The sequence below is a fragment of the Numenius arquata genome, chromosome 10 (assembly GCF_964106895.1).
Source record: "Numenius arquata chromosome 10, bNumArq3.hap1.1, whole genome shotgun sequence".
Taxonomy (NCBI): Eukaryota; Metazoa; Chordata; class Aves; order Charadriiformes; family Scolopacidae; genus Numenius; species Numenius arquata.
In genome coordinates, this window is record NC_133585.1 from 24433332 (window position 1) to 24460201 (window position 26870).

General features: G+C 46.5%; 1 protein-coding gene across 4 annotated transcripts in view; it reads left to right on the forward strand.

Annotated features, from left to right (window-relative positions):
- Positions 1–473: 473 nt before the first annotated feature.
- The window catches only part of SEC31A (SEC31 homolog A, COPII coat complex component), a 55359-nt gene continuing 28962 nt past the window's right edge, over positions 474–26870 (forward strand). For 3 of the 4 annotated variants that reach the window (XM_074154591.1, XM_074154592.1, XM_074154593.1), the window contains exons 1-14: positions 474–883; positions 1546–1628; positions 2186–2309; positions 5271–5469; positions 6686–6781; positions 10417–10557; positions 15484–15626; positions 16402–16501; positions 18466–18627; positions 18815–18967; positions 20378–20611; positions 21202–21276; positions 23713–23763; positions 25277–25351. In XM_074154591.1, the coding sequence (XP_074010692.1) occupies positions 1550–1628; positions 2186–2309; positions 5271–5469; positions 6686–6781; positions 10417–10557; positions 15484–15626; positions 16402–16501; positions 18466–18627; positions 18815–18967; positions 20378–20611; positions 21202–21276; positions 23713–23763; positions 25277–25351 (1632 nt within the window). In that variant the 5' untranslated portion in view covers positions 474–883; positions 1546–1549. The remainder of the gene's footprint in view (positions 884–1545; positions 1629–2185; positions 2310–5270; positions 5470–6685; positions 6782–10416; positions 10558–15483; positions 15627–16401; positions 16502–18465; positions 18628–18814; positions 18968–20377; positions 20612–21201; positions 21277–23712; positions 23764–25276; positions 25352–26870) is intronic. The other variant, XM_074154594.1, reaches the window with a different exon arrangement.

A 26870-nucleotide genomic window follows, 5' to 3' on the forward strand; every position in this document is an offset into this window, starting at 1 on the left:
ACAGGTAGGGGAACCGAGCCAACCGGTAGCAGCAGTAGAGCAAGAAGCAGCCAATGACAAGCGGCGATCCTCACAGCCAATGGGAATAGCGCTTCCAGCCCCTATATATAGCGGGGCCGGGGCAGCCTATAACCTTTCCCGCCGCGCGGCGGTGGCGGGAGGTGGTGAGGCTGCCGCGCGCGGCTGAGGGATGCCTAGCGGCGGGCCTGCTGCCTGCGGGCGCTCAGCCTCGCAGAGGTGGGAGCCGTGGCCGCCCCATGGGGCTGGGGCAGCGCCCGCAGCGGGCACAGCGCCCGCCCTGTGAGCGGCCGCAGAATCTGGCGGCGGGAGGCGGCAGCGGAGCTGTGCTCCGGCTACCGTGAGAGGTGGGTCAGGGGCCGCAGCCACGAGCCGCGTCGTCGTCCCCCCCCTCCCCGGGCTGTGAAGGCCGGCGGGTCACCCAGTCACGCGTGCTGGTGCTATTCCCCCGCCCCGTCCGATGATGAGCTTCACTGCTGTTCACATCATGACAAGGCTGTGATTACTGTGTTGCGCTGAGGAGGACAGGCGGCACCGGAGCCCTCTCGCGTTGCAGGCCCTTTTCCCCCGTTCCCTCAAACCCTGGGGGGGCGGCCGCCCGTAACGCCTGTCTTCCCTCTTCCCCAGGGCCGATCGCCGCTCCTGCCCCGAGAAGCCCGGACGAGACCCCGAAGAAGTAGGCGGCCGCACACCCCCCGGCCCCGCACACACACGTAGGCACTCGCCTCACGCGTAGGGGGAGGTGGAGCCCCGCTCTCCGCCGCCCGGAAGGCGCGGGGCGCGCCCGGAAACCGGCGGCGGGAGGCGGGACCGCGGCTGCCACGTTGGAGCGGGCCGGGGACGGGTGAGCGCCGGGGACGCCGAGGTGAGGGCAGCGAAACCCTCGTTTTCGACCTTTTGTTTTATTTTTATTATTATTTTTTCCTTCAGTTCCTGCTGGAAGCGTAGGTGCGGGTCCGCCTGCGCTCCCGTGGGAGCGGTTGGCCGCTCGCCGGCGCCCGCTGACCCTGGACCGGTGTTTCCAAAGCGGAGGGGAAGGGGAGCCCCAGGGTGTTGAAAGGACCCCAAAAAATGAGACGGTGGAGGCTTTTAAACCGTTTTTCGCCCTCTGCTGAGGGTGACTGGCGGCAAGGGTCTAGTGAGGGTTTTCTGGAGCGGGGGTGTGTTTCGTGGAGTGAGGCTGAAGGCGGCTGTGGGGTGCCCGATGTGTGCCTTGATGCTGCTGGAAGAGGGGCTTTTCAGAGCAGTTGAAGCTTTGCCCACGTTTTCCTCTGTTGTGGTCTGTTCAGCAACCATCAGTTTCCTTTACGTGTCAACCTTAGCTCGCTGTGGAAGAATTTCCTCCTCTCCTTCCCCCTTGGTGTCCCCTGGAGGGGATGGCTTAGGTATCTCGCTCTCTGTGGGATATCTTTAGGAAAACCATTACCCTGGCTGCTTCTGCCAAGCCCTAATGGAGCTGCTGAATCCGGGGAGGTGCGCTCTCCCCGTGTTCATTTAAGCATTACCTTTCTTGGTATTGTTTTTCAGTGAAATGAAGCTGAAAGAAATTGATCGTACTGCCATGCAGGCATGGAGCCCTGCCCAGCAGCACCCCATTTATCTGGCCACAGGTAAGTTACTGGGAAGCATGTGCTAGCAGGCCTCGGGCTATGTGTCGTGGCTGCCATGAAGTGATTGGTCATAATCATGGTCGTAATTGAAAGTTTTAGGAGTTATTTTGTGTCTTGAAGCCTGGAGCAGGGCATATGATGTGGTGCCTTTAGTGGAGTTAAACAGTTGTGCTGTGCAGGAAAAGATGCTTTCCTTTCTGCAAGTGGCAGCAAGCGTCCTCATTTTCCTGCCAGGCTTAGGTGACAGCAATCCTTACTGATAGTTCGCTGTCCTTTGCTGCTCATTTGTAACTTTGATCATTTTCTGTGCATTGTCAGGGAGAGAGAGGCACTTGCCCAAAGCTTTTCTTGTTCATATTGTTTAAGAAACCCCCAAAGGGGGAACCATGGGGAGGAGAGTTAAGTAGAACTACATCTAAATAACAGAAACAGAAATGTGACCCCACTTCAGGGTCCTTTTTGAAAGGGTAATGATTTTATGCCCCTCCTTGTGCTGCTTTTGCAGCTGCTCTTTTGTGTGTCATAGCTTTCTCATTGCCAAGCATGTTTCTTTGCAGGTACATCAGCTCAGCAGCTGGATGCAACCTTCAGTACAAGTGCTTCTCTAGAAATATTTGAGTTGGACTTATCAGACCCTTCGCTGGATATGAAGTCATGCGCCACCTTTTCCTCTTCTCACAGGTGAGCAGTGTGGCTCTAAGGGAAAAGTAATGGCTGTGGAACTGTTACACGTGGTGCCTGTGGAAAAGCCGCTTTGTGAGGTTCATCTGCATTTGTTAAGGAGAGAAGCAGAAGTTCTGTGCAGAAGGATGGAGGCACGTGAGTGCCGTTGGACAGGGAAGTGTCGTTGTGAAGGCAGTGAGCTTAGACTCAGAAGTTGCAAGCAGCTCGTGCTATGATGTAAACCTAAAATAATCTGACTTTGGCTGGTAGGTTTGAATATGTTTACAGCATCTTTATCCTGGGGAGCCTGAGATTTTTTCCAGAAAACAGAAGGAAATGTGAAATTATGAAAATACAGTCACAACTTTTCACGTTGCCCTATCCTGTTTGCCTTTTAGGTATTTCGGGGAGACTCCTGTAACATAACTAAACTGAGTTGTGTGTGTAGTATCATGCCTCGCTCCACAGCTGGGAAGCCAAGTTCCTAATTATACAGCTCCACTTAGCTCTTAGTTCCTTACTGTGTGTTTGTCCAAAGAAGTATCATTAGCATCAGAGCATCCAATTTCCATCTTGGCAGCACTTGTAGCAGCTCTCTGATGGCTGATCCAGCGGCTTCCACTCATTGTGGGTGAGCTGAAACAATGTAGATGGAAGTGTAGCCTGTTTCCGTACGTAGAGAAGGAGATGAAAATGTTCATTGCCATTGGATTGGATCCGTGACTTTTTCATAGTAGCTACAGTGTCAGCATAACCACTCTTTCCCCTGGTGACCAGAAACGATGTGGCTGGAGGCACAGGCAAGTGCAGCATTTTGGTGGTATGTTCAAGTGAGAATTTGACACTTCTGGAGGAGCAATTGACATCTCCCCCACCTCTCCAGGAGTAGAAATTAATTGGACTTGAGTCTTCATTGTCTGTTATAAAGCTCTACCTTCAAGACCTAAGGACCTACAACTGTTTCCTAAAGTTCTTGACCAGCTGTGGTTCGTTGGGTTCCTAGAGGTTACGTGTTGCCTATAAACAGCTCAAGAGGGTTGAAATTGTGTGCGTTTGCACACAGTAAGATTGTGGCCCTGCTTAGAGGGATGCTCTTCTGATTTGGGTAAATAACAGTTGTGGTAGCTTTTGCCGGAGGAAGCACAAGGTGTCAGGCTGCTGACTTTGTGCCGTGTCAGTTTTGTTGTAAATGATTTGTGGGGATGGCAGCGCAGTTGTGCTGGCAGGCAGCTCACGATCTCTGCCCTGCACTTCAGTACATGGTGCTTGTGAAAAACAGCCACAGTCTGTTAGTTATCCTGCACTGTGGGCAAAGCTGATGTTAGCATGTCCTGCTCACAACAGGTTGAGGTATTTGATCTTTTAAAATTTCCTTATTCTACCTTGTTTTAACTATGACTTGAGATTTTTCAAGGTTTCCCAAGTGACATTTGCTTACTGAATTTCGAAAAACACTCTTTACAGCCAGGATGCAGTGCTCCTTCAAAAGTACATCCCTTGGTTAGCAACACAAGAATTTGACTTTGCCCCAGAAAATGCAATGCAAAGGAGGTTGATTATTTTTTTTTAATTGAAGATAACAAGAATTGCCCCAGATAGCAATGTATACATCAGGCTTTATTTTGGTTTGCAGCAGATGAAAATGACCAGGTGATTAAATCCGCAAAAGATAAATCCTCTAACAAGCTTTGTTAATTGTCCTCCAATGAAAGTTTTGCACTGCTTCTGTAGAGCTATACTTTTATCTTGGAAAGAGCAAAGGGCAAGAGAAAAGTGATTGCACAGTTAACTCTGGTTTTATTCCTCACTGTTTTTTGCCTTCATTTTGGATTATCCTAAGTCCTATTGAATCTTGCTATTGGTGTAATGCTAGTGCCCGGACAACCCTGTCAGTCACCCTATTTCTCGTAACCTTGCATAGTTAGGTACAGAAGTATAAAAATTGTACCCAGGGAAAGGGTCTGTCTGATATCACAGACTAATTTCTGTTTGTAGCATCATTCTTTGAACCCGCGCTGTAATCTGAACGCTGCACTAGGAAACTGAGCGTTTGGCTGTTACATGTGCTCTTTGTCTGGATTTCTGCAGTATCGTGCTGAATTTTCTGTGGTTTAAAGAAATTACTTGAAGATTGTCCAGAGATAACAGATTAACAATAACACTCTGAATGCTAAAGTATCTACTTGCCACCTTCCAGTCAATATGGGTTTGCATTCTACTTGTGTAAGACCCGATATGTGATGGTGTGTCATTTTATGTAGAAGATATTAATTCTTTGCATGGCTGAATACACAGGAATGCTGTTTTGCTTATGCAGCAAGTTCATTGAGCTGAAGGAAATTTGGGTATTTGCAGATCGACACAGTGCTGTGAAAATACTTCATTTCTGGAAGTATGTTTAATTCGTTTTGATTTAGCCTGGAAAATAGATTGTGATCCAAGAGACACCTCTCTGTGATGTGAATAAACTACTTACTGAGCCCCCAGTACAGTAAACGAAACGTTTGCTCATCCAGAAGCGCAGATACGGAAAAGGATTTGGAATTCCTTTCTTGTATGAAGAGTTGCTCACAAATAGCAGAAACTTACGTCCAGGCTGTGGTTGGGTGAGCCAAAAAGTCTTTACTTTGATTATTGCTGCTGTTTTGCAAAGATGAGCTCAAAATCCCATGCAGTTGGGAGCACTTAACCTGGTTTTGCAGCCAGGCGATGAGAGATGTTATCGATCACCAGCTTACTGGGTGTGCGTGTTGTGACCCTGCACAGACAGGGGTAACAAGCAGAATGGGGACACTTAACGGGGTTGTAAGTACGGAGACTCATCCTTAAGGAGAAGTGCAGGCAGGGTTTTTTCTCCGACGTGTCTGTTTGTTAGCAGCAGTCTGGAGGCCTTAGCTGGGGTGAGCAAAATGGGGGGGCAGCAGTGTATGTGGAGCTGGCGATGGATGGTTGTAGACTGGGGACTTCTGTGTCTTACAGGTACCACAAGCTGATCTGGGGGCCGCACAGCATGACCTCGGGTGAGAGTGTCTCTGGAGTCCTGATTGCCGGGGGTGAGAACGGAAATGTCATTCTGTATGATCCAGCCAAAATCATAGCTGGAGATGCTGAAGTAATAATTGCCCAGAAAGATAAGCACACGGGACCAGTAAGAGCGCTTGATGTCAACATGTTCCAGGTTGGTTTTCTGCTGTTCTTCATCGCCTGCTGCCACAGATGAGTGGCCTGTCTTAACTTGTAACCTTAAATGTTTCAGTCTCTTTCCTCTCCCGTGAAAAGCATGCACTAAATTTGGTGTTTGAGTGTCTGTTTGTTTTAGTAGGAAAAACCTGTCCTGTTACTGGCATTTCAGGATGGGGAGTGAAAGAGATTAAGGTGTGGGGTTCATTCCTTCCCTTTGTCGGTTGTCTGTTAGCGGGTCTTTTAGCCCAGCTTACATGTAAAGGAGAGGTGGTCTGTGGTGTTTTTAGCCAGTCTCCTTTTTTTAGCACCCACGTACTGTGCCAATATTGTTCTCATCACATGGGGAGTATTTACATGCTCTCATTCACGTTTCTGGTGACATCAGGTTTTAGGTATCTCCTTTGGGGGTTGTGTGTAAGTATTGTTACTTGGAAAAAACAGACAGAACAGGAAACATAGTGACGTGGCCTCTTTAGCAGAAGAGCTCTCAAAACCAACAAGCTTTCCTCCATCACAAATGAGCATTTACTTCCTTCTAGATACAGTGGGTTAGTTTTTCCTCGTCCCCACCAGCTCTGTGAGAATTCAGTTGAATTTATTTCCTAAATAGCACTTCTGTCCCTAAGCACTTGCTTTCAGCAAGGCTGCCCTGTGTTCATTGTGTCCTCTCTGAATCGCTTCCTTTCCCTTTCTGCTTGTTATGAAGTCAGGACTTGCTTGTCACCAGCCGTGGGATGTGATCAAAGGGGTACTCAGTGCCCTCGGCTTGTGTTGCCCCTGCCTGCATCCCAGACACGGGATGGCTCTGGATGACTGCGCTCCCTGTGGGCTGTGTGCCTCCATCCACCGCTGGAGGCACAAATGCCGAAGCGTCATTGCTTTGCACTCTCCTGTCCGGGGCTCTGCCCCTGCAGCCTCCTCACGGGTGTTTGTCATGCAGGGGAGGAGCACTCCACAAAATGGGAATGTTGCTTTTGGCACGCCAATCTAGTGCAGTGTATGGGTTACTTTTTTTTAAATTAACTCAGTCTTTCCTGCAATCTCAAAAAAGCCTTGCTTTTTCCCCTAAACTGCTCTGTGTGAGCCAAAGGCTATATTCTGAGCTGACAGGAGAAATTGGAACAGTCCTACAGTTCTTTTGCTTCCCAGCAGCTAAAACTGTGAAAGCTGATGCTGAAAATACTCCTAACATCTATTAATATGTCTTACAGACCAATCTGGTGGCCTCTGGTGCTAATGAATCTGAAATCTATATCTGGGACTTGAACAATTTTGCCACACCAATGACACCAGGAGTGAAAACGCAGGTACCAGATTTGTATTTCTTAAATACTGCTGATCAGACTAATGGAAAATATGCATGCCACTTAAGTTGAAAGCTCATTGAAACCTACAGTTTTAAAGCTCTCTCAAGGTGGGGGAGTAGGGGCTTTTTGACGCTGTCTCCCATAACATGCTCATAGGTAAGCTTTGGAAGCTTGGGGTAGATGAGTGAACAGTGAGGTGAATTTAGAACTGGCTGAATGGCAGAGCTCAGGGTTGTGATCAGCTATTGCGGGCGGAGTGATTAACTTCACTCCTAAGAGAGAAGTAGTGAAATAATATTTATTTAATATAAAACGGTGATTTAACAAAGTTGGTAGTGAATGCGACAGTGTTTTACGAGATCCGATGTCCAGGTACACTCTATTTACTGCAGAAAGGACAGGGTCAGACACGCTGTCAGGGAGACCTTCCCGTTGAGTCAGGAGGTTCAGAAAGGACCCCCTGGCTTTCTGAACTCCTTCTCAGAGAGGAGTCTGGGTGGATCCGGTCCTGGTCCCAGACTTGGTCAAAGGTTTATGTCTAAAGGATTAGATGTGCGCAATCAATCCTTTATATCACTTAACTAAGATTTCAAAGTTTAGCAGGCTATTAGTCACTTACCTTTAAAGGTCTGTTGTGGCGATGAATCTCTGAACCTCGAGGACTAAACCTTAAGTGGGTGTCCCTGCTCAAGGGGAGATCCTGGCGTGTGGTCACTGCCCTGCAGGAGAGCTCAACGGGCTCTTGGGCTATTTAGAGAGTGAGATAATTGACCTATAGTCATATTCTCATGGGAACAAACTGTCTCGGTCCCCACTCCAGACAGTGATTTGGCTGCTGTTGCCAGCCATCCCCCAAAGTCCGGGTGCAACCCATCACAACTCCCACTGGTCTTGAGCAGGAGCTGGAGCAGGGAGAAAGGAGGAGAGCACACTACCACACTCCACCCCGTGACTATAGTCAATTTATCTTACCTTCACGGAGTGGTGGTACGGTCACCTGTTGTCTCTGTGCCATAAATAGTTTATTGATAGTTTGTGCGCTTCGAGATCTACAGTAAGTCAGCAGTAAAGCGCTGCTATTTGTTATTCGTTAATTTGTATGTTTTGGGTAGTTGAAGTTGGGTTATTTGTTTGGTCAAGTACCAAACCTTTATATACAACGTAACTATAAGCAACAAACATATTAAAGTTAGAACCACCAAAATCACAACTGGGATGAAGCATACAATTAAACGCTCCCATTGCTGCTGGTGACCATCCAAGAAGAATTTCCTACCAGTGGTGTTCTCCATCCTTCCTCGTTCTTTCAAAGACACGGTGTATATCTTCTATATCATGCTGAACAGTGATTTTTTGTTTGTTTTGTGTCCATTCTTTTGGATTCATTCTAGCAGCTGACACAGGTCATCATGTTGTAGTAGTTTCTTCACCAATGTAAGATTCATTCCAATGGGAGTAGGCAACAAATCTCAAATCAGTGTATAATTAGATTGTAGCAATTGATAGGAGGAGGAGCTGAATGATTGAAGTCACATCCCATAACTTTACTAAAGTTACAAACATAAACATTTGAGTGATTACTTGTATCTACAATAATGTTATCTACGAATATAGTATTGCAAAGGGTTCTCATACAAACACATCCTTTTCCAATATATGCAAGTACAGTTTCAGGATTTTCATCGAGATGTATTTCAAAATGACAAGCATCTTGTTCAGTGTCAAGACAAATGTCTTGGGCTTTGATGGTGTTACTCCTTGTTGTTCCCGTACAACACATACATTAACATCAACAATCTCCCATTTGTTCCCATTACATTGGGCCCAGTGTGCCAAGAGGATGAGGTTCTTTTCTTGCTCTTTTCATTGGTGCCCAGTGACGGGACAAGGGGCAACAGGCACAAACTGGAACACAGGAAATTCCATCTGAACATGAGGAAAAACTTCTTTCCATCCTGTGATTATGGTGGGAAGCCTTTTGCAGTCTAACTTGGGTAGCAGTTAATTGTAGTTAGCCATGAGCTACGTTTCTGGCAATGTTAGATACAGTTCTTAAGAGGTGGTACAACACATCTCCCTGTATCAAAATAAAAAAAAAAAAAAATAGTGTTCTTGTATGTTGTTTTCCAGTGGCCAACAAAAATAGGCCTTCTGCTGGTACTTTATTTTTGTAATGTGCTTATTAGAATGTGGGGTTTGAGATACTTTTCTCCTTGTGACATGCCTGTGACTCAAAGCATACAGCAGGACCCTGAAGGACACAACTCTCTAAGCAGCAGCATACGGAGTTTCCAGTGAACACTTTTGGAAATCAGTCAGTTGTGACAGCACTGTTTTGCCACACTTTGTCTAGCCATGCTGCTGCTTTCCCAGCCCCTGGAGTGCAGTTTCCTGGCTGTGCCTGTTAAGTGCAAGCACGCACGGGTCCAGGCAACGAGTGGTTTGCTCTGCTTCTTGTGCAGCAACTCTGGATGTGCAGTCACGTTTGTCCACAACAGACCTGCAGTTTTGGCTGGCTGCACAAGCAATTCATTCATGTCTTCACGTGATGGCATTTTATTTCTTAAAAAAAATTGTATTTGTCCAGGAAAAGCTGAAGCATCTCCTTAATCTTTGAATAATGTTGTATTTTATCAAGCAACAAGTAATAATGAGCCGAGTCTCTCATGCTGCGCCACTTTTTAAATATCCATAACCATTACTTGTCCTTTAGTCGTCTTCCGCATGTTTCACTGCATGCGTGAATCCGAAAACCTTGAAGATACAGATTGAGGAAAATAGGAGGAAGATAAAAAAGCAACCACTGAGAAGGCAGAAGATGAGGCAGTGGGTTTGGCAGTTACCTTCATGGGTTCCAGGGAGTGCTTAATTGCTGTGCTTAAGGGCCAGTTTTAGCCTGTGTCTCTTAAAGAAGGTCTATGGGGAAAAACAAGTCTCCTGTACTTTGTGCCTTGTGAAGGAGATGGAATGGGAGGAAGTTGTTTCAATGCATGTACATTTCTGTAGCTGTTACAAAGTTGCACAAGAAATTTGTGGTTACTGGTAAATGGGTTTATTACTGCATGATAATTTGGTGACAACAAAGTGAGAAATGGGATGAGAAGGAATCTTCAGTTTAACGACTTCTAGTTTAAACTCTGTGAGTTTGGATACTTTGTTTAGTCTGAGTTTTTTATTATCACGTGGGCATTTTGGAGGATGCTCGCTGTAGTTAAAGATCCCTGTGTAGGAGATTTTATGTCTAATAATGATTTTTTTTTTTTTAGGCTGGGAAATCTTTTAGTCCATATGCTTAATGATAGCTGGAAATAATAGTGCAACAAGGACGGGGTTAGCACTGCTTTTAATTCTCAGACTAAAAAGCAGTTGGGGGGGAATAAAAAACCCCACAGAATTCCTCCAAGCAAACATATTATTTTTTTTGTAAGTCAAAACCTAATAATCCGAGGCAAAAGGGCACTTCATATACCCAGATATACTTCCATGGAGTCATTTTCTGTTCTTGAAGACAGTTGTGCTTACAGTACCTGGGATGAGTCTCCTTGCAGATCTGTCATTTAGCAAGCCCTGAAAATAACAGGTTTTGAGTCTTCCGTTTGGAAAGGTTGTGACAGGATGTTCTCTGTGTGTGACAGCCTCTGGAGGACATCAGCTGCATCGCATGGAACAGGCAAGTCCAGCACATCCTGGCATCTGCCAGCCCCAGTGGCCGAGCTACCGTGTGGGATCTCAGGAAGAATGAACCCATCATCAAAGTCAGCGACCACAATAACCGGGTGAGTTAGCTCTTGCAGGAGTGCTTGTGGAGAGGCGTGGGGTGCCTCTTGGCATGTGACAGCACCCCTTCTTACATAACTTAAGGATACTGGTGCCTGGCCCCGTTTTATATGACATGCTAAAATAGCTCATGCTTTTTTCTTAAAAGGCTATGTATATGCAGAGGGATTGTCGGCATTTTAAAAGATAATAGGCAGATGCAGATTGAAGCAAGGCACTCCGATTTCCTATCGGAGTGATAAGTTAGTGTTGAGAAAGCTGTTACTGATCTGTTTGGGGCTGCCACAGAAGGATTTTTATTCAGCGAGTCAAAAACTCGGCACTGGTGAGGCCTCACCTCGAGTGCTGTGTTCAGTTCTGGGCCCCTCACCACAAGAAGGACATTGAGCTGCTGGAGCGTGTCCAGAAGAGAGCCACCAAGCTGGTGAGGGGTCTAGAGAACAAGTCATAGGAGGAGAGGCTGAGGGAACTGGGCATGTTTAGTTTGGAGAAGAGGAGGCTGAGGGGGGACCTCCTTGCCCTCTACAACTCCCTGGAAGGAGGGTGTAGAGAGGTGGGTGTTGGCCTCTTCTGCCAAGGGAGTAAGGACAGGAGCAGAGGAAATGGTCTGAAGTTGGGGCAGGGGAGGTTTAGATTAGATATCGGGAAGAATGACTTTCCTGAGAGGGTGGTCAGGCCCTGGAACAGCCTGCCCAGGGAAGTGGTGGAGTCACCATCCCTGGAGGGATTTCAGAAACGTGTAGACGTGGCACTTCAGGGCATGCTCTAGTGCCCGAGATTGTGGGAGTCTTATGTGTGTGTGTGTGTGTGTGTGTGTATGGTTGGACTCGGTGATCTCAGAGGTCCCTTCCAACCATGAAGATTGTGTGATTCTGTGAAATCACAGAATCACAGAATCACAGAATCACAGAGGTTGGAAGGGACCTTTTAAGATCATCTAGTCCAACCAATGAAAAAAAAAAAAAAAAAAAAAAACAAACAAACAAACACAACACAAAAAAACAAAAACAAAAACAAAAACCACCACACACGCAACCCACACACACACCACCACACCACCCAACACTAATCCATATTCCCAAGCACTATGTCAACTCCTCTCTTGAATACCTCCAGGGATGGTGCCTCAACCACCTCCCTGGGCAGCCCATTCCAATGCCTGACAACCCTTTCAGTAAAGAAATATTTCCTAATATCTAACCTGAACTTCCCCTGGCGTAACTTGAGGCCATTGCCTCTTGTCCTATCATCTGTAACTTGGGAGAAGAGACCGACCCCCGCCTCTCTACAGCCTCCTTTCAGGTACTTGTAGAGAGCAATAAGGTCTCCCCTCAGTCTCCTCTTCCCCAGACTGAACAACCCCAGCTCCCTCAGCCTCTCTTCGTAAGACTTGTGCTCCAGACCCCTCACCAGCTTCGTTGCCCTTCTCTGGACCTGCTCCAGCACCTCAATGTCTTTCCTGTGGTAGGGGGCCCAAAGCTGGACGCAGTACTCGAGGTGGGGTCTCACCAGTGCCGAGTACAGGGGGACGATCACCTCTCGGGTCCTACTCACTACACTGTTCTTGATACAGGCCAGGATGCTGTTGGCCTTTTTGGCCACCTGGGCACACTGCTGGCTCATGTTCAGCCGACAGTCGACCAACACCCCCAGGTCCTTTTCTGCCAGGCAGCTCTCCAGCCATTCTTCCCCAAGCCTGTAGCGCTGCCTGGGGTTGCTGTGACCCAAGTGCAGGACCCGGCACTTGGCCTTATTGAACCTCATCCCGTTGGTCTCAGCCCATCGATCCAGCCTGTCTAGATCCCTCTGCAAAGCCTCTCTACCCTCCAGCAGATCAACACTGCCACCCAGCTTGGTGTCGTCTGCAAATTTGCTGAGGGTGCTTTCGATCCCCTCGTCCAGATCATTGATAAAGATGTTGAAGAGAACCGGCCCCAGTACCGAGCCCTGTGGGACACCACTCGTGACCGGTCGCCAACTGGACTTCATTCCATTCACCACCACTCTCTGGGCCCGGCCCTCCAGCCAGTTTTTAACCCAGCGGAGAGTATACCCATCTAAGCCATGAGCATCCAGTTTCTCCAGCAGGATACTGTGGGACACTGTATCAAAGGCCTTGCTAAAGTCTAGGTAGATAACATCCACAGCCTTTCCTTCATCCACCAAGCGAGTCACTTTGTCATAGAAGGAGATCAGGTTTGTCAAGCAGGACCTGCCCCTTGTGAACCCATGCTGGCTGGGCCTGATCACCTGGGCATCCTTCATGTGTTGCATAATGGCACTCAGGATGATCTGTTCCATCACCTTCCCAGGCACCGAGGTCAGACTGACAGGCCTGTAGTTCCCTGGATCATCCTTCCGACCCTTCTTGTGGATGGGCGTCACATTTGCTAGGCGCCAGTCGGCTGGGACCTCCCCAGTTTGCCACGACTGTTGGTAGATGATGGAAAGTGGCTCTGCAAGCACTTCTGCCAGCTCCCTCAGAACCCTCGGGTGAATCCCATCTGGGCCCATAGACTTGTTTATGTCGAGGTTATGGAGCAAGTCCCTCACCATCTCCCTTAGAATTACGGGGGCTTCGTCCTGCTCCCCGCCCCTAACTGCTAGCTCAGGGGTCTGGGTACTCGGGGAACACCCTACTCCACTGCTAAAGACCGAGGCAAAGAAGGCATTCAGTACCTCAGCCTTCTCCTCATCCTTTGTCACTATGTTACCTTCCATATCCAGGAGAGAGTGGAGGTTCTCCCGAGTCCTCCTCTTGCTATTAATATATTTATAGAAATTCTTTTTATTGTTTTTAACATCCAGGGCCAGGTTCAGTTCTAGCTGAGCTTTGGCCTTTCTAATCTTTTCCCTGCATAACTTTACTACACGTTTGTAATCTTCCTGAGTCGCCTGTCCTTTTTTCCAAAGGACATAAACTTTCCTTTTTTCCCTGAGCTGTGACCTTAACTCTTTGTTCAGCCAGGCCGGTCTCTTCCCTCGACAGCTCGCTTTCCTGCGCACAGGGACAGCCTGCTCCTGTGCTTTTAGGACTTCTTCCTTGAAAAGTGTCCAGCCTTCCTGGACTCCTTTGCCCTTCAGGGCTGCCTCCCAAGGGACTCTGTCAAGCAGACTTTTGAAAAGACCAAAGTCTGCCCTCCGGAAGTCCATGATGGCAGTCCTGCTGGTTCCCCTTCTTGCTTCCTTGAGAATCAGAAACTCTATCATTTCATGATCACTGTACCCCAGACGGCCTCCAACTGTTACATCCCCCACAAGTTCCTCTCTGTTTGCAAACAGCAGATCAAGTAGCGCTCCTTCCCTAGTTGGCTCACTCACCAGCTGTGTCAGGAAGTTATCCCCAACACACTCCAGGAATCTCCTAGACTGTTCCCTCTCAGCTGTATGGAGTGCCCAGCTGATATCTGGTAGGTTGAAGTCACCCACCAGGACAAGTGCAAGTGATCTTGAGACACCTGCTAGCTGCTTATAGAACATTTCATCAACCTCTGCATCCTGGTTGGGTGGTCTGTAATAGACTCCCACCACAATATCAGCCTTGCTGGTCCTCCCCTTGATTCGTACCCACAGGCACTCAACTCTACTATTACCCTCATTTATCTCCACACATTCATATTCCTCCCTAACATACAGGGCCACTCCTCCTCCTCTCCTTCCTTGCCTGTCCCTTCTGAAGAGCTTGTAGCCATCCATTGCAGCACTCCAGTCATTCGATTCATCCCACCACGTTTCTGTGATGGCAACTACATCATAGCTTTCATGCCGTACAATGGCTTCCAGCTCCTCCTGTTTGTTGCCCATACTACGTGCATTTGTGTAAATGCACTTTAGCTGGGCTAGTTTTCTTGCCATTTTTATGGGAGGGTGAGGCCCAACACCTCCCTGACCATGCTCAGACCCTTCTGTGGTATCCAGCCTATCACTGATATGTTTTGTGAAATGATATGTTTTGTGTGCTGCAGAGATGAGGTTGCAGCTGATGTGCTCTAGGTGAGCACATTTGGTTTCACAGGGCAGGGGATGTCATGACTCAGTGCTGAGGCAGAGGGCTTCCTCCTTGGCATCACAGGTGGGACAAGCACAAGGGCTGAGCCCTGGCAGGATGCTTATGACTGATGGAGCTGGTGCCTGTGCTTCTGCTGGTCTGGATGTGGAAATGGGAACAGGCTGCAGCTGAGCTTGGGAAAGGCAGGGTCTGGGGTGGAGAGTGCCACAGAAGAGTGTTGCTATTGAGCAGGTTACAGGGGACGCTGCCTTGTATAGTTAAAACCACCAAGCCTGCTCCTCAGGCAGTGTAAATGTAACCGAAGAGCCTGTTGAACTTGTGGAGAGTGACATATTTGTATAACTCTGTATTTATTTATTTTTTTAAATGGAATATTACTATAACAAACTTTGAAGATGTAGCAACAGTTTGAAATGGGACTTACAAATGGTGGAACTACGAATGGGTAGCAGCTTGGTCACTGCTCTTACTCAGATAATCCTGTAACTCTCAGTGCTTCATGTGTTTTGTTGCCCAACATAACAGCAGCAGGGTAGGCTGTCCTCACAGTGTGATTGCAGTCTGGTAATACAATGTTCACATGACAATAACCTCTGCCTGATGATGGCTTTTATTTAAAATACCAGTAAAAATGGAAAGTTTTGTCCTGAGGACTCTACAGTTTTCTTACATTAAAATGTAGCGTTGTGAACATGTCTTTAAGAGGACCTTGGGAAACTAACTGCAGTTCTTCTCACTCAGGGAAACGAGGAGAGTATTGCAGTCTGAATGCAGTCAGAAATAATGCCCAGAAACACAGCTGCAAATTCCCTTGCGACAGTGTTTTACCACGAATGTAGACATATTTAGGCTAGTTGTCTTTTGACCTTTAGTGCTGCTTAGTTATTTTATGCTGGGGTGTACTGTTGTACCGCAGATGCACTGCTCGGGCCTGGCATGGCACCCTGATGTTGCCACCCAGATGGTTTTGGCCTCGGAGGATGACAGGTTGCCTGTGATTCAGATGTGGGACCTGAGATTTGCCTCCTCGCCGCTTCGTGTTCTAGAAAGCCATACAAGGTATGAGTCTTACCTAGCCTGCTGCTTCATGGTGTTTGCACTGTTGGTGACTGTGTACCAGTTTGTACATCTCGCTTCTCGCACAGTTTCCTTTGAAGGCTCACTTAATTGGAAGCAGTGATTCCAGCAGCAGGCAGTATTATATGCTGGCTTGCTGACTAGCAAATCCTGTGTACCTCATCACGTCCTCACATGTGGACGTGCACAGTCTCTCTGCCCCTCAGTCCCCTAAATGCCTTCAATCTGGGTACAAGGAAAGATTTTGTTAATTTTTTGTCCCTCCTCAGTTGTTAGTGAAACTTTCCTTATTGCCCAAACCCAGTGCTTGATTTAAGGAAAGAGAATAGCATTGAGTCTGTGTTGGTGGCATCTACCAAAACTGCTGCCAGTGGTTCTGCTGCATGGAATCTCCCGCTAATAAAAAGAAGCTGACAAACTTTGTAGTCACTGACCTTACCTACAGGTTTGCACACCATATGTTATGGTTCTGCAGGCAAACAAACCGTTTTGTTACATTGGTGTCTGGATTCTCCAGCATGACTGTTGTGTTTAATTTTCCTTCGTACCTCTTCATGCAGAAAACAGAAAGCATCTATTTCAATAAAAAAAGCGCTGATAACATTGAAAAAGTTCTCCTCTTCTAAGAGGAAGGAGTGGGGAGGGCATTTTGAGGTGGAATGCTCAGCTAACGTAGAAATTCAACTTATAAATATGCTTGATTTATCACAATTTTGGGTTTACATTAAACTTCTTTTGGTTGTGACTTTTCATGCAGGGGTATATTGGCCATTGCTTGGAGTATGGCAGATTCGGAGCTGCTACTTAGCTGCGGGAAGGATGCTAAAATTCTCTGCTCCAACCCTAACACGGGCGAGGTATTGTACACACACTATTTAAAGTCTGTTCAGAGGTGGCACCGTGGCATATGCAAAGCAGGTGTTGATGTGATTGCATTCCTAGGAATGATGCTTCTCCCTATCCTGGGTACTTGTATTTGGTATATGTGCCTTCTGAGCTTGATCTGGTGGCCCAGGATTCACAGAATCACATGGGGTTGGAAGGGACCTCTGGAGTTCATCCAGTCCAACCCCCTGTCAAAGCAGGTCCACCCAGAGCAGGTCCCACAGGAACCTGTCCAGGTGGGTTTGGAATGTCTCCAGAGAAGGAGACTCCACCACCTCCCTGGGCAGCCTCTTCCAGGGCTCTGCCACCCTCACAGGAAAGAAGTTCCTCCTCATGGTTAGGTGGAACTCCTTATATTCAAGTTTGTGCCCATTTCCTCTTGTCCTATCCCTGGGCACCACTGAAAAAAGACTGGCCCCATCCTCTTGACACCCTCCCTTTAAGTATTTATTGGCATCGATCAGATCCCCCCTCAGTCTTCTCTTCTCCAGACTAAAAAGACCCAAGTCCCTCAGCCTCTCCTCCTAAGAGAGATGCTCCAGGCCCCTCATCATCTTTGTAGCCCTCTGCTGTACCCTCTCCAGCAGTTCCCTGTCCTTCTTGACCTGGGGAGCCCAGAACTGGTCCCAGTGCTCCAGATGGGGCCTCCCCAGGGCAGAGCAGAGGGGCAGGATGACCTCCCTCCACCTGCTGGTCACACTCTTCCTGATGCACCCCAGGATGCCATTGGCCTTCTTGGCCACAAGGGCACATTGCTGGCTCATGGTCATCCTATTGTCCACCAGGACTCCCAGGCCTTTCTCCTCAGAGGTGCTCTCCAGCAGGTCAGCCCTGCCTTCCTAGCATTGTTGATATTATGTGTTTGTCCTTACTGCTTCTCTCCTCTTAAGTAGTAAGGTCCCTGCTCATTATAAGGGGTAGAAATGCCCTCACTTAAACTAAGTGTTTGCTTCCTACTCTTTTGGGCCCAATGTGGCTGGATTACTGTTGCAATTGCCTTTTTCCTTCTGTAAGCGTTAGAACTTTTATCCAGACCAAAGGGATTTTGTAGGTTACTACAATAGTGGGAGATCAGTGAGGGCCACTGGAACGTGTTCCCACCCTGCCCTTTTGGGCCCAGGGGTACCTTTCTAAGGGAATGCAAATCGTTTTTTTTTTTAGACAACTTGAGTGTTTGCCCCTAGAGCAGCAGAAGGACTTCAGGCACATTGGAGGGCTTCTTGCCTGCAGTGGGCAATAATGCTGGAGGACAGAGTGAGAAGTGTTTCTAAAATTCAGACATTGGACCAAAAGTGCAAAAGCTGTGGGGTGGTAAATGGATTATCTGGACTGGATTCTGTGCTTTTAGGAAGGCTTTACGTATGGATGAATTATACTACATGTTTTTATTAGAAATAAATACAATTTCCTGGAAGACAGTGAGGCAGTTAGCATTCTGCTCTTTGACTTTCTCCTAGTTCATGGTTAAGTACCTGCTGCAATGGTGGGCTTGTCTGCTCCAGGCAGGAGAGGCTGTCTACCCAGAGGGTGGGTTTTAACTTTTCCAATTTTCCTGTGAATTCAGACTTACTTTGGAGCCTGGACCATCTCCAGGTAGTGTGTAGAGATACCCAGATTAGCTCTGAATGAGCTAGCATGAATATCAGCAGCAGATCACAGCGTGCAGTGGGATAGCACAGACATACCGTGCCTGCACGGTTTGTCCTGTGTGGATTAAACAGATTTGATGGCGGGAGAAGAAAATTGAACAGTGGTGTGTGATAATCTCCTGTTTGGTGATTGTCAGAGTTTGCCCACTATTAGTATTTACGGTGACATGGAGGCTGCTGGGGAGCAAGAAGAGCAGACCAGTCTCAAGGCAGGCAGGAAAATTGTTTGCTGTTGGACCTGGTGCTTCATAAAAGCCCTAATTTGTTGGACTTGATTTGCTGCCCAGGTGTTGTACGAGATGCCCACGAACACACAGTGGTGCTTTGATATCCAGTGGTGTCCCAGGAACCCTGCTGTCTTGTCTGCGGCTTCATTTGATGGGCGGATCAGCGTTTACTCCATCATGGGAGGCAACATGGATGGCTTGAGGCAGAAGCAAGTTGACCAGGTATTGAGAAATGTTCACCTAAGAATATGGACAGAAAGATGGGGAAAGAAATGTGGGCTCATGGGAAGTCTTCAGTGGCTGTCTGCAGCCCTGCTTGCAGGAGTACCAATCCAGGACAAATAAATGCTTGTGTAGTTTATTGGAGATATGTCACTTTTTTGGTTTTTTCCCCCCTTTGTTGTTGAAGCTTTCATCATCTTTTGGGAACCTCGATCCGTTTGGTACAGGACAGCCCCTCCCGCCCTTGCAGCTTCCCCAGCAGACTGCCCCCCAGTGTGTTGTTTTGCCCCTAAAGAAACCACCCAAATGGATCCGGCGACCCGTGGGAGCATCATTCTCGGTAAGCAGGAGACAAGACGGGGCACAGTTGGCCAGGTAGGGAGGGAGATGGTAGTGGCACCTGCAAAACACTTAAGAAAGAGGGGAGTTCAACGTTATGCTCCACCTTGGGAGAACTTCCCCTGTCTGTCGTTCTGGTGGGAGAATGCAGCAGCTCCCAGACTGGATGCTTGGGACAGCAAGCCAGCAAAAGAGTAACAAAAAAGCTTGGGGAAAAAGAAAAAAGGAGAATCAGGCATTTATTTCTTCTTGCTTGGGGATTAGGGCTTTGCTTTTATGTGTGGTGCTTGCTTTGGAGTAAACAAGTTACGTTGGGAGGGAGGAATGGGACCAAACTGGGCAAATATCTGAGAAGCGCAGTTTGAAGCTATTACATGAGTCAGTGTGGTGGAGAATACTCAGGTTAGAGCAAGGTAGAAGGAATCACTCTGTCAGCACATGGCTAGGCTCCTCCATGGCTGGTTGATTTGCAGAGGAGCCATGTGAGAGGGTGGTAAAGTCTTGCATTTTGCGAGAGAGGAGTGGTCTGCTCTTTGGCTCCACCTTTGGCTTGTTTTCTAGACCAATGGGCCATTTCTTAGGGATCTCCTAAAGATTGTCCACTTGAAATGGATTTCTTTGCCAAAATACTGCTCGGTTTTCAGGATCATATGTCTGCGTATTCATGATCTGATGCGCAAATTAAATGCAATTTAATCAAAGAGAAGTGATTTTTGCCTAGCCATTGATTGATGTGTCATTTTATTATGGTGTTTATTCCCTTATTTGTCCTGGTTTTCCAGGAGGCAGTTGTCAGTCTTTTTCTTGGCTAGGCTTTTTGTAATGCTTGACTTTGTCATTTATTGGACTGGCCTGTGTAAATTAACTTTTAGATATAGAATGAAATAATATTATAAGCACCTTCTAATAATTTTTTCTTCTGTTGATTTTACTTCTCTCCAAATGATGACACAACTTACTCCCCATCTCTCAGTAGGCGTTTAACTGGTAAACAGCCTGCCAAAAGCAGGGCAGACATCGTGCTTGAGCATTTATTTAATGATGCATAGGTTTCTTTGATAACTGTGTTGCAATATTATGGCATACTTCATTTATGCAGGGCGCTGTACAGGCCTACACCTCCATTTCTCAGTTTCTAGTCAGTCTTTTGCCTGAGGAAAAACAGGCACAGGGGTAGCTGTGCTCATAAATCTTACTGTCCAGCAAGCTCCTTAACATGCAAAGAAACGTGGAGTGGTGGAAAAAAAAAAAAATCAATGAGTTGGTGTCAGGAGTGTTTGTCCACTGGACAGTAAGCATATATACACTATATAAAATCATGTGCATACATATGTGTAAGCGAATACTTTTTGCATATACACTTCAGTGTATACTTGTATATTTACGTCCTGCATCTGTGCCTCAATTCCAGTTTGGAGGCAAGCTGGTTACATTTGAGAATGCCAAGTCTCAGCAGCAGCCAGGCATCGAGCAGCAGCAGCAGCACCATGTCTACATAAGCCAGGTTGTTACAGAGAAAGAGTTCCTTGCCCGCTCAAACCAACTGCAGGAGGCTGTGCAATCTGAAGGCTTTGTCAGCTACTGCCAGAAGAAAATCAACATGGCCCAGGCTGACTTCGAGAAAAACGTGTGGGCCTTCTTAAAGGTAACATGATAACAGCAGTTCAGGAGGTTTCTACTGACGTGGAAAGCCAGTGCAGAAGTGGTTCCTTCTGTGCATTATGCTGTTATAGCAGAAGAGATGCTGGGAACCAAAAGTGTAAGCTGTGGGAATAGTGCCCGGAAGCCCTGTTGTTGGAGGTGGTCCGTCAGAAGAGAGAGCATCCTCGGGGCCAGTGGTGTTTGCGGGGTTTGTGAGAAATCATGGCAGAAGCCAATGCTTAGGGGAAGGCATCTTGTGTTTTTTGTCATCCCCATCAGTACATCTTTATACAGAGAGCTGGTGAGAAAGGGATAAAGCTTTGGGACAGCTTTAGATGTGCATTTCACTTCTCGCTATGAACATTTAGAGGTTTCCAAGTGAAGCAGATAAATAGATTGTTCACCTATGATAAGCAGATTGAAGCCTTGCCTACCTGCTCAGGTGCCCGAGTCACTGAAGACCTTTCCACTTCTCTTTATTACACAGCCACTAGCTCTCAGTGGGTAATTTGTGCCAGTCAAGTAAAAAGCCAGTGAGGGAGAAAATGAAAAATTGTGAATTGCAATATATTCTTTAACTTTTGTTTTTTAAAGGTGAACTTTGAAGAAGATTCACGGGTTAAATACCTTGAGCTCTTGGGATACAGGAAAGAAGATCTAAGGAAGAAGGTAAACATGCCTGGAAGCTGCGCTTGTGTTAAATGCTTTACTGATGGATGTATCCACAGAATACAGCCTAAGATGTTGATGATGCCGTGTATAGTTGAAGTACTCATTTACATGTAGGACTGCAAAAGTAATTACTGGTATCACAGGCTATTCAATACAATAAATACTTTTATACAACTTTTAGGTGTGTTTCCCAGCAGATAGTGTTGGTCACTGCTGCAGCTCTCCTAATAGCCGTAATACAGCTGTTACCCATGGTGCCAGAGCCTCTATTCACATATGGCTGACTTGAATAATTGTGTTATTTAAGGAATTCCTTTGTTCCATCTGCTCTTTAAATTTTATCTAGGTAAACAACTCGTGAGTAACTTCAGAATTCTTACAGCACGCAGTTTGCTTTGCCTTTTTTTAGCTATGTCATCTTCTTGCAATATTCGTGTTCAGTGAAAATCTCAAAGCAGGCAACAGACTTCAGAAACATCTGACTGTCCAATGTTGATCTGAAATTCTCACCCGTCAAGCTTTGAAATTTATTCGTTTAAGCTATTCATGCAATTTTAAGTGACATCCTTCTACTTTAGCATCATAGAATCTGATCTGGTTTTAGGCTTTCTGGTTGAAGAACACGTAAGCAGTCTTCAGAGTTTCATTAACTACCTTGGAAAACCTAGAATAGTCCTTTTTTGTGTGTGTGGAACACCAGTCATTTCTACAAAAAAAAAACCAAAACCAAACCTAAACCTCAACCTCACCTCCACCCCCCAAAACAAAGATCACACCTGATTACATGTGGAAGGGCAAAATTTTGTTTACCAGGAAGCAACTTGCACATCGTAAGTATAGTGGGTTTTTTTCCAAGTTGGAAGAAAATTCTTTTCTTAGTGTTACAGGGGATACCTGCTGTGCATTTTGGCTCTTTGTTGCTTTTAGTGCTGTACCCAGGAACTGTCTGGTATTTCGTCAGTTCTGATTCAGTGGATTTGAATGTTTGACTCATTTTCATTGTATCAAACTAATGTTTTATTTTCAAAGAGTGGCTCCATAAAAATGTCATTATGGTTATGAATTAAATGGCCTCCAGGGCAAACTTATTATGATTACAGAAAAAATGTTTTTGCTAGCAGTCTGTCCTCAGCTTCTAAATTTTTGTTGCATGAGTCAAAGGCAAGCACAGCAAGGGAAATCCTGTTTTTGAAAAGCAGATATCTATTAGAAAATCCAGTTGAAATTTCGTAGGGGTCCTGTGGAGTGGCCTCATCCAGAATAGAGCCCACTGCTGCTGTTGCTCTGGGTTTGATGTGCCCTGTGCATGGGGAGAAGCTGGAAAAATGGGCGTAGCTGAATTGAGTGACCTGAAATGCTGAGCCTACCCCATTATTTCAGTATTTGAGGAACAGATGAAGGGAGCTGGAAGGCCATGTTTTCATGTAGCTGTTTGTCAACAAAGCATTCTATGTTGAAGTTGAATCCATGTTTTTTAGTGTTGAGAAAGAATACAGGACAGCTCATCTGAAAATCTGTGATATCCAGATGATAAGCTTATTAAACCAAAACTTGTTTTTCATGTTACTGGTCGCGTAAGGAAAGTAAAAAAGGCTCACAGATTTCAGCTTCTTGGAATAAGCTGTTAAGCACATGGTATTTTGGTTTTTGTTGCCTTAAAACCTGTGATTCTCATATGCCAGTCAGGTCCTGGATTTCTCCTTTCTATTGTAAAATAATGATTAAAAACAAAAGAGAATACTATCTCCAGCAATTCAAGCTCAGCTATTTGTGAAAACCAGTCTACAAGGGTAAAATAAAGTCTGCAATGCTAAAAGTAGTACATAACATTAGCAGCATTTGGGAACTCAGGCTCCCAGGTGCTGAGCTAAAATATTTTCTGCGTGTATTCTAAACTCTATACATTAAACTGGCATTTTTAAGGGCCATAATCGAATCTGGAGTCATGGTTTGCTTTGCAAAGCAAAAAAAAAACCTGGGCATTTTAACTCTTCCATACCTTGGAAAATCCTAGCCCACAGCTATAAGCATGCTGGGCTTGAAACCGCAGCTCCCTGACAGGCTCCCTTCTCCACAAGGATTGTCACTACCTCATTTTCCCTGACGAGGGCAGACAGAGGGTTTTGTCCTGCATGCTCTGATACTATTTTTATTACTGTGGTTTCCAGCAGCTCTAGTGAGGTTTGAGGCCCTTGAGTTAACAATTAAAGGTTTAAAGGCATAGAGCAGCTGTTGCTTCCATCAGAGCTTGGGGTGCCAGGGGGCTTAGTAGTAAATCCATCACCAAGCTGGGAAAGGAAATGGCTTTAGTTTCCTGTTAAATGTTCTGCAAGCAACGTATTAGCTATGTGTGCCAATTTTGCAGTCCGAGAGATCAGTGAGAGGTCTGCCTCTCTAAAATAAAAGGGGACTTAAATCTTGGTTGTTTTCTAGATTGCATCCACTCTGAATAAAGAGGGTCCCGCAGACGGTGACTTGGGAGAGGTAAGCAAACATGTGTACAACTCTCTATTTAGCTTTATAATGCCATGGTAATGTGCAAAGTAAGGATAATTTTTCTTTCTGTTTGGTAGCTGTCTAAAAGGAAGTCACAAATAAGCCAGCATATGACAAATTCCTGCATTCAGTAGGATGAAGCTACTTATTTTTAAAAAAAATAAACAAACAACCAAACACCACCACTTTTTGCACTCAAGTGTTCCCCCCACTTTCCCAATGAAGGGCTCTCAATCACAGGTCTTAGTTCGGTGTCTCAGTGATGCCTCTCCACCTTTCCTTTTTGCTGCCTGTGTCTCGCCCGCTGTGATACTTCGTGCTGCCTGTGAGGTAGGGCAGAGCCTTGCTGCCTCCCGCCTGGTTTCAAAAGCAACACCTTCCCCAGGCTTTAAAAACAGGACTGAGAAATGTGGTCTGTAACGCTTCCCTGCAAGAGTGATAAATACGGTTCAGCTATTGCTTGTTGCGATTGCAATGGCCTGAGCCTACACTGGGGGGATTGCATTGCTTTGGCGCCGTAGACGTTTCGAATGCCATCTGTAGTTACTTAATGGGGAAGAAAAATTTTACTTGAGTGTTTTTAGGCAGCTAAGATGAAAACAGCACAAGGTACTACGTAATGACAAAGGGCAAGGAAATGGAGGGCCTCTATCGTGTTTGTCATACTCAAGCATATATTGCCAATGCATTTCACAGAATCACATGGGGTTGGAAGGGACCTCTGGAGATCATCTAGTCCAACCCCCTGTCAAAGCAGGTCCACCCAGAGCAGGTCCCACAGGAACGTGTCCAGGTGGGTTTGGAATGTCTCCAGAGAAGGAGACTCCACCACCTCCCTGGGTAGCCTCTTCCAGGGCTCTGTCACCCTCACAGGAAAGAAGTTCCTCCTCATGGTTAGGTGGAACTCCTTATATTCAAGTTTGTGCCCATTTCCTCTTGTCCTATCCCTGGGCACCACTGAAAAAAGACCGGCCCCATCCTCTTGACACCCTCCCTTTAATTATTTGTAAGCACTGATCAGATCCCCCCTCAGTCTTCTCTTCTCCAGACTGAAAAGACTTAAGTCCCTCAGCCTCTCCTCCTAAGAGAGATGCTCCAGGCCCCTCATCATCTTTGTAGCCCTCTGCTGTCCCCTCTCCAGCAGTTCCCTGTCCTTCTTGACCTGGGGAGCCCAGAACTGGTCCCAGTGCTCCAGATGGGACCTCCCCAGGGCAGAGCAGAGGGGCAGGATGACCTCTCTCGACCTGCTGGCCACACTCTTCCTGATGCCCCCCAGGATGCCACTGGCCTTCTTGGCCACAAGGGCACATTGCTGGCTCATGGTCATCCCATTGTCCACCAGGACTCCCAGGTCTTTTTCCTCAGAGCTGCTCTCCAGCAGGTGAGAGCAAATTTCTGTGATTTGCAGTCTGGTTCTGGCTTTTGTTGGTGGGAAGGTGGCTGCAATGCAAAGTATTTCTTTTGCTGGCTTTTATTTTATGGCATCTTCTCTCTGCTGAAGGTCCCTGCAGAATCTGATGAATCTCTACCAAATGAGAGGGATGAAGGCCAGGCTACAGAGGAGTTCTTGAGAGAGGTATCTCTTGCCCTCTAGGCTAACCCTGTTGACCTCCTGTGTATTTACTTTGTTACTGTTACGAGCATTTTATTTTATTGGACATATGGAAATACAAGAAGTTATTTAGAATTAATAAAATGTGGGCTCTTATTAAGTTGCTTGAGATTTTTCTCATCAGCCTCAGACATTACGTGAATTTTGGTGGTGATGAAGAATGAGCTCGTTTTGTAACAATCCAGTTGGCATCAGACTCAAGGACTTTATTCCCATAATTTTCACTCTGACGTTTCCCTAACACATGCTAAATGATCTTATTGCTTTCTTCCCTCCCTCTGGTTGATTAATACCAAGCAGTCAGCTTATTACTGCCCTGTTTCTAGGTATAACCCTTTGCAGAGATGCAGCTGTGGTGCTGGAGGAGAGGGGGAATATTCATTCTCTGCATTGCTCCCACTGACGTGACAGTGCCATCCATCTCCCTTGCCCCTGAACAGCGAGTACCAGGGCTTTGGTGGCTAGCTGACTTCTGAATGCCTGTTGCAACAGGTCAGCCAGGTTTATCACAGGCAGTTTGTGCTCTACCATGCCCGCCTTTGGGATCTTACAGCTTTTGTTTGTTTCTGTCCATTTGAGCAGCATTGTTTTCAGCCCTGTGTTTTAAATGTGGGGACAGGTCTGTAATTAGAACTAAGGACCCAGCCTCTGCCATGGGAGGTTATAGCACTGAAAATACTAGTATCACTGTGTGAACGGGCCAGCTTCATTCTCCTTTAACCCAAAACTACCTGTGCTCAAACCTGTGCTTGGTGCCTGTCTGCAGTTGACTGTGAAGATGAGGATGGTGGTTTGTGACTCGTGCACGCTGGAGTGGTGCAGGTGTTGACTCCATGTAACAGCTTGTTAAGGACACCAAAGCAGGGTGCTCTCCTTAGGTTAGGTGCTTGATTGCTTGTTAATTCATTAGACACTGTAGTGGCAGGCGTAAGGATTTTGCTGTGTGCAATCATGAAGATATTAGAAGCCTCATAACAAATGTCTCTTCTGGGAGAGGATTCACAACCAAACATGACCTTAGGCTACCAGCATGGGTGGTAAATATTTGTGAGATTGGGCTGATGACGCAATAGGGAGTGCTGTCACGTACATAAAGTAACTGGATGGGCACATTATTCCTGGGATAGCATGCTCTCAGCGGATACCGAGCACACATCACGCACTAGCTGACAGCAAAATCATTTTCTAAGCACTGCCTCCTTTCACGAGCCAAACATAAAGCTTTTTTCAGACTTACCTCCTAATCCTAAATGCATGCTCTTGGTTGACTGTGTACTTGTTCTTCATCCTCTGAAGTACAATTTCGCTGATCAACATATAAGCGTAGTGTTGTCAGCAGACCCTGGAACTCCCACCACTTGTACAAGTGCACTGACTTATGACAGAGAAGGCAATTTCCCCCAAAGAAGGGACAATTTCTGCGCTCTTTGTAGGCTGCGCTATGAAAAATGATGGTGGAGAGAGACTTCCCTCTTGGTGGTAT